Below are 12362 nucleotides of genomic sequence, written 5' to 3' on the forward strand. Positions count from 1 at the left end.
GTATTTTCACTCAAACACATTCTAGATGCAAAACATAACTTCTTTATTTAAATAGTATCACCCATTTCATTTTCATCCTCATGATTTTGGAACTCAGACTTTGGTTCCATGAACCAAATCTTTCGACTGTACAGTTGTCTGATTCCACTCTGTCCATCTGTGTCAGATGGGTTTGATACAGCTTGATACAAATCAACAGCTATGAGATAAGGTTTGACATTGTACACGGCAGAACAACATATATATTAGCCACCGATCGGCTATCTCTTATATACACAGAATCTACATGGGCTCGTTGTACTTGTACTATTGCAGGATGTTTGAAGTCTGAAAGACTAAGATAATTCTACCTTATCGTTCAGAAGACCAAGTTAATTTTCATTCCCTAGGTTCAGTGATTAACTTTCTCTGCAATTAAAGGCAAAAGCTTTTTCTTTTTCATTTCATTTCTTTACAAAACATTGCAGTAAAATATAAAGCTTCCATCCCCATTGATGGAAAGACGTTCCCGAACTGTCTCGTACAAAATACGATGCCCACTCCTGTGTTTAACCGACATTTCAGTTCCACCTCACAAATATCCTCCTGACAAACAGTAATTCCAACAAAATAACGGTAACACCCCACAAACCCCTGGTGTTCTGAAGTCACGTCAAACCGAATGTTTGAGAAACGACAGTTTGAGAAAGTCCCTCAGAGTTCCGACCCTGCCGGTGGAGTGAGGGATCACGTGATGATAAAAGCATAGCAGGCAACTTCAACAAGCCACAAGAACAGGTGTACTGGCGGCGGCGGCAACAGGAGGCTTTATTCACAACTAGCATGCTAATATTGCAGTATGTTCATGTTGTTTATTTTATTTTATTGTTATTTTCCCTCCCTGTGGCCGCTGGTGGTAGTGTGCCCTCGCGGCTCCAGAGTGCATGAAGAGCCATTCTACCTGTTCTGTTCTGCTATATTCTGCTTGGTTCTGTTCTGTTCTGCTGCTGCATGCCGTATGAAGGCAAACTCTCCCAGGTCTGGTTTAGATGGAGCGGTGAGGTGTCAGGCTGAGGGTGGAGGAACTCCCATCCTGACTGGATGGTGGTGGTGGTGGTGGAGGAACTCCCATCCTGACTGGATGGTGGGGGTGGAGGAACCTCCATCCTCACTGGGTGGTGGTGGAGGTAGTGGGGTGGTGGTGGTCCACCCTCACAGGCAGAGGAGCCGGGACCCCTCCCCGCCGCCCTCGCCCTCGCCCTCGCCCTTGGGGATGCGTGGCAGCAGGGCTGAGCGCGTCAGCCCCCAGAACCGGGCGGGGGACAGCTCCTTCTTGGCGGCCGTGAACTTCCAGCCCATGTGTGAGCCGCAGTTCCGGCACTGAGCAACGGTCCAGGCGTACCTGTGGACCCAGGACAACGTGGTCATGGTGTGGACCAGATCCTATTGGTGAGGGGGTGGGGGTCTCAGTCCACCGAAACAGTCTGGGACCTCACCCCTGGTCCCCTTATCTAACGGCCTCGTAGGTGTACCATCAACTGGAGCCAAACTACATTCAAAAGTTCCCTCCCTCCTGCATGTTTCATCAGCTTCTACAGGAGTTTACTGAGGTGGTTCAGGGATCAATACATCAGCTACAGTCTACCCGACTCGTCCAGGTGGCCCCGTCTATGAGTGGATGAGAATGTGTGGATGAACGGCGTTACCCTGGAAACCAGCTGTGCATGGTGGAGGGCCAGCCCACCAGGTTCAGGTTGCTGGCGTTGTACACCGTCAGGGTTTCATGGACGTAGCCGTGGGGGTTGACGTAGGCGGCCATGGGGCCATACAGTGACAGACTGCAGAGGCAGAGAGGGTATCCCCCCCTCAATGCATTAACAACTGATTATGAACGTGGGACCCAAGGCCAATAAGATGAGCAAATCACTTTCCAGTCTTACCTGAAGATCATATTCTTGGTGGTGATTTCTGTATCCTGACACTGTTTGCAGCAGAGGGAGGTACACTAAGGAGGAGAGATAGTGATAAACAAGCAGGTTGCTTCACCATGCTGTTAACCACGTTAGGAGGATGACACCATTCTCTGTGTCTATGCAGGAGCTTTGGGCCCTGTAGGCGAGCTCAGGCCTGCAGAGAGCTAGAGAGCGTGTGGTTGAGTTCATCATATTTATAATGGTGAGCTCAGAGACACGGTGAGTTATGTGAGTGTGTGGTCATATTTATAATGATATTGTGTTACTTCGAGTTACATACATTGTGTACTATGTGATACAACATTTACTACTTTTGAATAATAGTACAGAGGTATGGATGACCTCACTGAAGACCATTTGACTTCTACTATGTGTACATGTTCAGTGAACGGGAAGAAAGTTCAAAGTAACTCTTCAGAGAACTACATTGTTTGTGCTTTGAAAATTGTTTCAGGAAAGGGGGTCCGAGGCGTGCCAGCACTCGATGCAAGCGGGACGGCAGTTACCCGGTCCATGATGTCCAGCTCACAGCGCAGTCGTTGGATGGCGCTGCCGATCTTCAGCAGCTGCAGCCTCAGAGCGTCGTCGATGGGCAGACACGCTGCCACTCTGTAGGAGAAGTCTGACAGGAGGAGAGGAGAAGGCAGAGACGATGAAGAAGGTTACAGGACCGCGAGCCAACACAGGTGTGCGACCGCGTGTGTGCTGCAGAGGCTGACCTATGACGTTGGTCGGCAGGGAGTCGTCCTTTAGGTTCTCATCCCACTCGTGAAGCTGTTTCCTCACTCGGTTCATAAGTGACTCCTGCAAGACAGCGTAAAGATACTGTAACTTGTGTGTATTTGGCTGGATGTTCCTGGTCTTATGAAGCAGTGTACAGAAGGGTGGAACACTTACAGCATCGTACAGCGCGTAAACCCACGGGGGCCACGGAGTCAGATTGGCACAGTTAAACTTTCTCTGCAGCAGAGAACCCAAAAAAACACAAGGGATATTTAAGTGAGGAATGTAATGTAATGCACCGAGTCAATATGTTAGATACACCAAAATATCCCAAGAAAACTATGAATGAACTGACTAAACCAGGCGTATTCTGTATAAGACGTGTGTCTGACCTGCCGGTAGGAGGCCCACCAGCACTGGGCCTGCAGGCCGCTCTGGGCTGAGGGCCGGGAGGAGGGGTGCTTGTTTCGTCTGGAGAGGGCCTGGAGGTGCACCGCATTCAGCGGATCAGGGAGGACGCACTCTGGGAGGATCTGCACCTTGGCCTGCTTGATCCTGGAGACGAGGAGGAGGGAAAGAGTGAGGACCAATAAACAAGAGGGCAGCAACGGCCGACGTAGATCATAGATGGTGATTTGGATTTATCCGAGGTTGCCTCTGGGGAATGCTGCTTGTTGTTCTATACTACCTGGTGTGCCATACGACTCACACCGCAGCCATGTGCATTCGTTTCTGACGAGTACCCTTGAGACGCCCTGTCACACTCACCCATCTGCCTGTGTCCGCAGCTCGTGGACCTTGAACCGCTGCCTCCCGACCGCCTTCACTTTGACCGTCTCGATGCCGTACTCCTGCTCCTCCCGGTAAGCGTAGATCTCCGCCGTCGTCCCAAACTCCGGCTCCGACTCGCCCGCGTCACTGAACGGAGGAATATCTCAAACTTAGTTATATTTGAATCTGTTCCCAATCCCCTTTGATGACATACAAAAGTACCCCCAGAGCCCGGATTGTATTTGTGAGTATCAGGGGGGGCTGTCGCTGGCTGGTACCTGTGTGCGAGGACAGCGAAGGTTCGGTCTCGCTGGATGACGCTGCGCATCATGCTGACCTCCTGGGGCCTGAAGAGCTGCAGCGGCAGTGTCTGGCCAGGCAGCAGCATTATGGCCGTGTGGGGCAGCACAGGGATGGTCTGGCAGCTGTCCTCGTCATGGACCGTCCGGCCGTGGAACTCCTCCATGTCTGCACCCAAGTACTGTCGCCCAGAAACCCCACATGTGACGAAACACAGACATTATCTTCACTAATAAACGGCAACCACGTCATTAAGTGTGAGGCTCGAGTTTAAAAAACAGTTTTCCTTAACTTATTTGTGTATCAATTATATTTATGTGTGATAAAGACGGAAAGTGCAACAGGTGAATACTACAGCACTGTTGTGTCATCGCCTACAGCATGGGAGGTGGGGAGGCTGGGGTCAAAGTTGATGTCGGGCTTCTCCGCGTTCTCGTTATCACGGTCTTCAGCCTCCATGTCGTTCTCTTCTTCTTCATTTTCTAAGGAATTTTTTAAGGAAAATATGTTATATACTTGTATAACTATATATACTATATACTATATACATGCAACCCGTGTGAATGTAAGATGGCGGTCTAGCTGTACTTCGTCATTGATTAGTAAAGTGCTGGATCAAATAACATAATGATCACAGTGGTCCTGTTGAAACATCGAAATCGCTTTCTCCTGTACATATAAATTATAAAACGGCGAAAACAAAAGTGAAACAAGTCTTTATTTTGGTCCACACGGCTGCGATCTGATGGTCTTTCGATGAATTAGGCAATAAGTAGGATGAAGACAATCTGATCTTTAGAATAACCCGTTCCGTGGCCTGTGGCCCTGTGTGTACGACTGTGTGACATTTGAATCCTGACCAGGTAGAAACTGTAACCGGTTGCCCATGTCTTCGTTGATGTTATTGTCTCCCCTCTCGTCCGCCATGTTCTTGTGTTTACATCCCGGTTCTTATTCGCGGGGTTCATCAGCAGCGCGCATGCGCCCTCACTGCTCTCTTCTGCCTCCAGTGGTCGACGCGAGCATCGGATGTACAGGTTCTCTATCCTGCAGTCTGATTTACCAGATTTCCCTCCTAGTCTAGCAACACTGGTCGGTCAGAAGTGTTGCCAGATTGGGCGAGAAATCTGGCTCAATCTGGCAACACTGACTGCAGTCCCCTACGTTTTATATTTACCAACGACAGAACAAGTTGACGTAGTTGAAAATGATAAACAGATTGTAGTAATTATTTTATATTGATTTAGTTTTAAAATTGGGCAGTGGTTCAGCATTGGTTTGGTACATAAACATTAATCTTCCTGTACGATATGAGCCATCAGGTCCTCTCCATTACACTTTATATTGTCCTTTAGTTGGAAATTAATATTGTACGGTTCCAGTCTAAAGTAGCCACGTGCTTGATTACTCAGTCAATTTGTCCAAGTGAAATTTCATGTAAGTGCAAGAAAAAAAAGGGTAATTTCACAAACTAGTTCCTTTTGGCACATTTAACACTGAACGTTTACCACTGTTTTCCAGTGCCGAGACTACTTTTGGTCACCTGGATTCTAGCATAGCCTCCCTCCTCACACTTCATGAGTAGAATGTTAGCCTATCCATTATAATACTTGGCATTATTCTAATTAGATCCTTACTGTACCAACATGTTGCTTCTGACAAATGCAATAATTTGCTTTGTATAAAATCTGCTAAATGCAACCTCTCCATGCGATGCGGTCCTGACTCAAGGCCCATTTGTCTAATGCAAGCAGCACACAGATTCAGTTATGTGGTAACCAAAGTTTATTATGGCGTAAAAACAGCTTTGGTTCTGGTGTTAAAAGATGGTTCGTCCTGCAGAGATACACAGCGGCTGGTCCATAGTCAGGATACTATCAGTCTCGCGTTGGGACATTCTTTCTTCAAGGCCGTCGCCACGCTTTGCTGCTTCCACGCTGGACGCCAGGCCGGTCACTGCTTCACTACACAGGACAGGAACAGCTGCTTGGAGAGGGCGTCTACTTTGACCTCTGCCTCATCTTCCTCCTCTTACGCTTCAGTCTGTTGGAAACAAGAAACCGGGTTAGAAATGGGCACAAACTAGACACAAGATCCCAAACTGGACACAAGCTCCCAGATTAGTTGTCCTGCCCGTAAAGCAGTACACTATGTCCCAGGGAGCCCCACCATTTGAGCAGTACCAGGGAGCCCCACCATTTGAGTACCACTGAGCCTTACTCAGTAGGGTCATTGCAAGACACAGGGGTCACTCAGCACTAGAGTGCTGCTGTCATGTACCAGGGACAGCCCTATTCAACACTTGTTTGTACTATACATGTCCTGGAACAGACATTAAGTCCTAGGTGACAATTGTAATAAGGTCCTGATTTAAGCACAGCAAGAAGTATATTGTTCCCCCCAAACTGAAACAGGCCATGTTCATCATGAAAGACCCCACTAGTCATTAACATGGACACCTGCTCCCACTGGCCTCACGGCTGCTGAGCCACCTGACAGTCCACGCCCAGACATGAGCTTTACAGGGTGCGGCAAAACATGAAACGATAGTTGCTGTTCAGGAAGAACAGCGACACTACTCTGGCTGAGCACACTATATAAATGAAGCAAACTGTTTGGAATCAAGAGTACCCTGGAAACCCAGCGACAGGGTTCTCACATTGAGATTCTACACAGAGCTTATCAGGACCCATTACTTAGACATGCATTTTTTAACTTGACAATTTGAGTTGTCTGGTTTATAAGGAAATGTTTGATAGTCTTACCTGCGCATGCGCTTCTTCCTCCACTGAAAAACAAAAACAGGCACATGTTAGTGGAAACACCCCCGTGAAGACATGTTATAGTAACAGTGTTAAAGACAAGTGTTATGGTGTCTTTGAGAGGATGTTATGGACACACCGCGTGATTAAGAGATGTTATAGCAACACCTTGTTATGGAGGCATGTTATAGTAACAGTAATGATGTCATGTGATGGAAAAACGGTGTTATGGTGCAGAAAACCTCTGCAGCCTATTGCCTAACCATTTGAGTGCAAACCAAAGTTGTAAATATAAACCTTATTATGCATAAATGAGCGAGTCAAACCCAAACAGGAGGCTTTAGGATCCAGCATGTGATGTTGGTATGAGCTATCTGAGGCTAACAGCTAGCCTAAAGCAGCGAGGCGGGCCCAGCACAACCACAACGGGTAGCGTCATATTAACATTAACACACAGGCTAGAGTCAAAGACGTGCACAGGTAACAATAATGTTAACCACAGGCTCACTCTGACCATAGTCTATGATAAGCAAAAGTAAGTAATAGTAATAAGCAATTAGTAAGGAGCAAAGAGGGAGACCGCGGTAGCCTGATGACTGCAGGCTCCATTGTCGGGAACCATTTTAGGGACAATCAAAAATATAACATTTCCTTTGGTTGGCTTACCTTGGCTCTCATCGTGTGGAGATAAGTCTAAGGAAGGAAGAGGAAGAAGTGATTAGAGACTGCAGATGACCATTACAGATAGATGATTAAGTTGGATTGTGTTGCGGTCCGGGAGCCATTTCGGCACGTACCTCTGAGCGAGGAGAGCAGCCGAAAGAGGATGATAGAGCGGGAGAGGGCGCTATTTATGCGGAAACGGTCACCGTATTGACCCGCCCATTTACCCTCAGTCGTAGGGAAATGTAGTTAAACGTGTGGTTCAGCGTGTAGTTCAACGGGCCCTGCGGAAACGCTCTTCCGCATTTTGGAAGCACTGGATTAATTTTAATTTATTTTAATTGAAAATTAATTAATTTACTAAATCGTTGGTATGTAAATGACAATTACACCTCTCAATTTACATACAAGCCACAATTAATAAAAGGATAACTTAAATTATATTTTAAAAAATGGGGAAGCAGGACTTTGGGATGTGAGGTTGGTAGTAATGTCTTTGTTTTGTAGTTCATCGTGAAATAATAAAATGTGTCATTATGGGAAGACATTCTTGTATGACATACGGCCATAGCATTTCTTATGAGAGACGTGGCCAATATAGCTCTAATTAGCCCAGTTTATGTTGTGTTTATGCGTTCTGATGTCTACAAACATTCTTCACTTGTGTTTTACATAGTTTATTGTATCCTTATTATTATCCTTATATTTCGTTAGTTTTCACCCCACACTCACAGAAATTAATCATGGTAGTTTATTTTTAAGCATATAAATCTATTTGATTTCATTTAAATACTCATATATTTTTTTATGTTTGTATTTAAATCAATTATAATCTGTATAATTCTGTAATTTCTAAAATGTATTAAATGTAATTACTTAATACATATTAACATGGTTTAAATAATCAAAGCTGTGAAACAAACAAGATTATCTTATTTAAAATGTATGTGATTGGTTTACATACAACTTGGAAATGACATCCTTATTTTCCAAGTACTAACGGCTGCGGCTTGCGGGAAGGCGGAGTTGGACGTCCAACCACGCCCACATCCGGATTGGAATGTCCAGCCCCGCCCACATCAATACCTTTATCGCGCTTCATTCAGGACGAAACTTGCTGCGTTTTATTTCATTTTATTTTATTTTATTTTATTTATTCAGTTTCTTTGAAAAACCCAAAATGAACTGCACCTCAGTCCAGTGGATGGCGGTAACACACTCTGATTGTAAACTGCCATAAAACTCTACAGAAGAAGAAGAAACTTGCTGCATTTACGAGACCTGCAAACTGTAGCATTTCGTTTTCTTTTGGACTGTTTGGACGCCCCCCATAAATATACGTATTCTTCACATATTCTTTCAGTGAGCTGTGATTATTTGTGAAATTGTGCAAACGACAGCCTTTTCAATGCGGAAGGTGGTAGCATGTAGTTAAAGCTCTCAAATTGACGCTCGCATAGGCGTCGATTACGCTGGGGACGCTGGGGACGAGTACCCACCAGTTTTCGCCAAGATTCATTTTGTACCCACCACTTAAAAATACAAAAAACTTGAGTTTAATTATTATGGATTATTACACGGCTCTTCTCAATGCTGTGGAATGCGCTGTTCACTTGCATGGTCCTTCCCGACTTCCAGCGGTGAATTATTTTTCGATAATTGACCATTGCATATAATGACCGCTGTCAAGGAAAGTGGCTCTGATTCACGTCTCTCGTATCACTCCACAAGTAGTCCGGTAACTTATCAACCCCAGCGTACTCGGTTGCTAAGCAATGTCAACGTCTTTGGCGGACTATTTCTCTGCTGATCAACACTACAAATGCTGGAAACAAATTAATTGTAAAAAGACACACCGTGTGAAGTTATTTTTTCGTTTTGGCAAGTAGCCGTGTTATAAGCGGGATAATGTATAGAACGTCGCCGGTCATTATCTAGAAAATGCCCCTTCAGGGCGAAGCAAGACACCTTCGCTTCGCACGGTGTCCGGTTCGATCTGTCGGGGCTTATTTTCCCGATAATGACCGGCGTTCTATACACTATCCCTTACTTATTTTTGTACTACCAGCCTGGCTTGGACAATGAATGAGGTATTAATACCTACTCTTTGGCTGGGATGCAATGTTGAGGCATCAGACAATCAAGTCATTTAGCCTGAATACATAGGTAAAAAGCACCAGAGCAGGTTGCTAGTACCATGGACATTATCAGAGCGATAACCTGTTGAACTAAATGGATGTGGTAGGCTACACCACGGGATGCATCTGCAGACCACTGCCACATAAATAAAGGTAAGACGCAATATTTATTGCTTAAGATTTGCTGGTGCTGTGGTGAGGTGTTTTGTGTTTTTTTGCACTCAAGTGGTCGGCTGTTTCAACTCTTGCAATTGATGTTAGCCATAGCCACCAAGTAGCCTAACTTATCCACGGTTTGCGTTCGTACAGTGTTGGGTATAGTGGAGATGACGATAGTGGAGTAATTAGTGGAATAATTGTGGTGGGGAGTGCATGAGTTTTGGTCAGTGCCTGATGTAGATTGGATGGATGCGTGTTGTGAATTGAAAACAGCCAGCTCATGATCATGATCATGTAATTCAAACAAATATACTTAAAGGTACACTGTGTATTATTTTCTCCCATCTAGTGGTTAAATTTGATTTTGCATTCAAATGAATATGCTCTCTAGCGCCTCGCGTTTTCAAATGTGTGTTGCAACCTGTTGGAACTACGGCAGGCGGCATGTGTCAAGATTCAAGAAGCTAGTAATGAAACATTCTTTATCCGTTTATTTTTCGATGTCCGTGCATTGTCAGAGATCATCATCAGGCGATTCAATGCCGGTAGGGAGAGGAAGAGGGAGAGGACAGAGAGGCAGTGGATCGGTGGGAGCTAGGCGAGGAGGACGACGAGGAAGAGGAGGAGAACGAGAGTCACAACCACGACGATAAAGACGCCCGGCAGCCAGGGCAGTTGCTAGGAATTCTGGGCCCCCTGAAAGAATATCTGTGTGGGCCCCTCTACCCCATTCATTGCCACCTTAAATGTTCTTGTTTTTCAGTGTTCTTGACGGTGCCTGGTGTAATACACCCAATTTGTTTCCTTTTTTACATTTAACGACTTAACAAGTGTATTATTATGTAAATTATGTAATATTAATTGTCTTATTCTCATTTCCCTGATTTGCAACACGTTATTACACCTCTGATTGCAAATACATTTTCAATTAACCACTCAACAAATAAGTGTGGGTATTTTATTGTATTTAACAATCAAGCACTGATATGCAAAAAACAAAATGTCCTGGCTCAAGATAGTCCACAGGTAAATATGTAGCGTTTAACTTAAATGTGCAAGTGAAACAAAGAGCACATGGAATACGTTGTTGTAAAACAAATATGAAAAACAACAACAAGCCTCAACTAATCTCAATTAAAGTTTAAATTGGATTGTTTGTTCACTGTAAGTCTCATCGCTCACTCACTTCCGCTGAGGAAGAACCATGGGAAGACCCAAGCACGTGCACACATAGGGCCCTAGGGGTGCTTGAGCCCCTGCCCTTTTTTATGGAAGCATATATGTAGCAAAATTCAAATGACAATGCAATTTGCAATTAGCAATTCAATAAGTCATTGCATTATGTAATTGTCAATTCATCATGCAATTTAATAATGTAATTTGAAAATACAAAGTGTATTTTAATATGCAAAGTGACAATGAAATCCTCAATTCAATTTAAAAAAGTTATAACAATAAAAAGCGCCCCCCGTAATTGGAATTCACTTTGCCACGCTCTGTGTGTTGCAAAATTCAAATGACATTTCAATCCGCAAAACGCTTTGCAAAACGCTTTGCAAAACGCTTTGCAAAACGTTTTGCAAAACATTTTGCAAAACATTTTGCAATCTACCAGCGAATAGTGTGTGGGCAGGATCTACGTCACTTCCTCGTAATTTCCTTGTAATACCCTATCTCCCAGAGCACGCACTCTATCAATCATCTTATCAGCGAATCGTGTGTGGGCGGGAGTCGGGGAGATAGGGTATTACAAGGAAATTACGAGGAAGTGACGTAGATCCTGCCCACACACTATTCGCTGGTAGATTGCAAAATGTTTTGCAAAATGTTTTGCAAAGCGTTTTGCAAAGCGTTTTGCGGATTGAAATGTCATTTGAAATTTGCAACACACGGAGCGTGGCAAAGTGCATTGAAATTACGGGGGCGCTATAGCTTTCCATTTGAATAAAGGCGACAAAATGTTAATTCTATTTTTATTGTTATAACTTTTTAAAATTGAATTGAAGATTTCATTGTCACTTTGCATATTAAAATACACTTTGAATAACGCATTTTCAAATTACATTACTAAATTGCATAATGAATTGTCAATTGCATAATGCAATGACTTATTGAACTGCAAATTGCAAATTGCATTGCCATTTGAATTTTGCTACATACATGCTTCCATACTTTTTGCCTCGTATTAAAAAGTGCCCTCTGAGTGTTCTTCAACAATCGCGCCCGCAAAAGTGCTCGTCCGCGATCGAACGCCCCGTTAACAATAGCGCTCGTCCGCGATCCAACCCCCCCCCCCGTCAACAATCGCGCCCGCAATAGCGCTCGTCCGCTCGTAGCGCTCGTCACCTGCCCCTCAAAACTCCTGTGCACGTCCCTGGGAAGAACGAACCGCGGTGTGGACCAAACCATTTTTTAAGAAGGGGCCAAGGGGATTATTGAAATTATTAAAATTAGAATATTGTATGATTTGTGGCTTTGTTTTAATTCGGATTCATTCATATGAATATATATTAGTTCAGTGTATGCATAATCATTTTGTCATAGAGGCTACTGGCTGTGTGTGGGCCCTAGTGGGCTGTGGGCCCTTATAATTGTCATAACCTTTCCCCCCTATACGACGGCGCTGCCGGCAGCTACAAGAGAAAATCTTGATAGGATAGTGCTTTTTGTCCCTCTCGGCAGTTCATCGTTTTTTATAGACCGGACGGACATTGAAGCCTCCGTAGAGCTTGCCCGTCCTATGTAAATACAGATAAGTGATTCTTCGCTCAAGAGGATAAGTGAGATTGTTGGCAGAGATAATTTTACACCAATGAGGACTTATTTATGAATGAAGACGTTGATTTGAGGTAATAAATTACTTAAAACACTACACAGTGTACCTTTAATGTATT

General features: G+C 44.4%; 1 protein-coding gene and 1 long non-coding RNA gene across 2 annotated transcripts; both read right to left on the bottom strand.

Annotated features, from left to right (window-relative positions):
* Positions 1-31: 31 nt before the first annotated feature.
* crbn (cereblon) lies at positions 32-4707 on the bottom strand. The gene is made up of 11 exons (XM_084464789.1): positions 4607-4707; positions 4125-4228; positions 3725-3927; positions 3444-3593; positions 3068-3230; positions 2850-2912; positions 2672-2756; positions 2459-2574; positions 1920-1984; positions 1686-1817; positions 32-1381 (listed from the first exon to the last, which is right to left on the bottom strand). Exons 1-11 carry the CDS (start codon positions 4671-4673, stop codon positions 1192-1194), a joined length of 1338 nt encoding a protein of 445 aa, XP_084320915.1. The 5' UTR covers positions 4674-4707; the 3' UTR covers positions 32-1191.
* An 806-nt stretch (positions 4708-5513) lies between these two features.
* Positions 5514-7383, bottom strand: LOC311339493. The gene is made up of 4 exons (XR_014633213.1): positions 7306-7383; positions 7175-7201; positions 6512-6534; positions 5514-5789 (listed from the first exon to the last, which is right to left on the bottom strand). It is a non-coding gene; the product is annotated as an uncharacterized lncRNA (long non-coding RNA).
* Between the last annotated feature and the right edge of the window lie 4979 nt (positions 7384-12362).

This window comes from Micromesistius poutassou, assembly GCF_964030765.1.
Source record: "Micromesistius poutassou genome assembly, chromosome: 2".
Taxonomy (NCBI): Eukaryota; Metazoa; Chordata; class Actinopteri; order Gadiformes; family Gadidae; genus Micromesistius; species Micromesistius poutassou.

What these genes read in the sequence shown, in the direction of transcription:
- crbn (XM_084464789.1), bottom strand. Translation starts at nt 4,673, where the DNA reads ATGGCGGACGAGAGGGGAGACAATAACATCAACGAAGACATGGGCAAC. An exon ending in CCTGCCGACCAACGTCATAG is followed by an intron (nt 2,575 to 2,671) that starts GTCAGCCTCTGC and finishes TCCTCCTGTCAG; the next exon opens with ACTTCTCCTACAGAGTGGCA. An exon ending in ATGCACAGCTGGTTTCCAGG is followed by an intron (nt 1,382 to 1,685) that starts GTAACGCCGTTC and finishes CTGGGTCCACAG; the next exon opens with GTACGCCTGGACCGTTGCTC.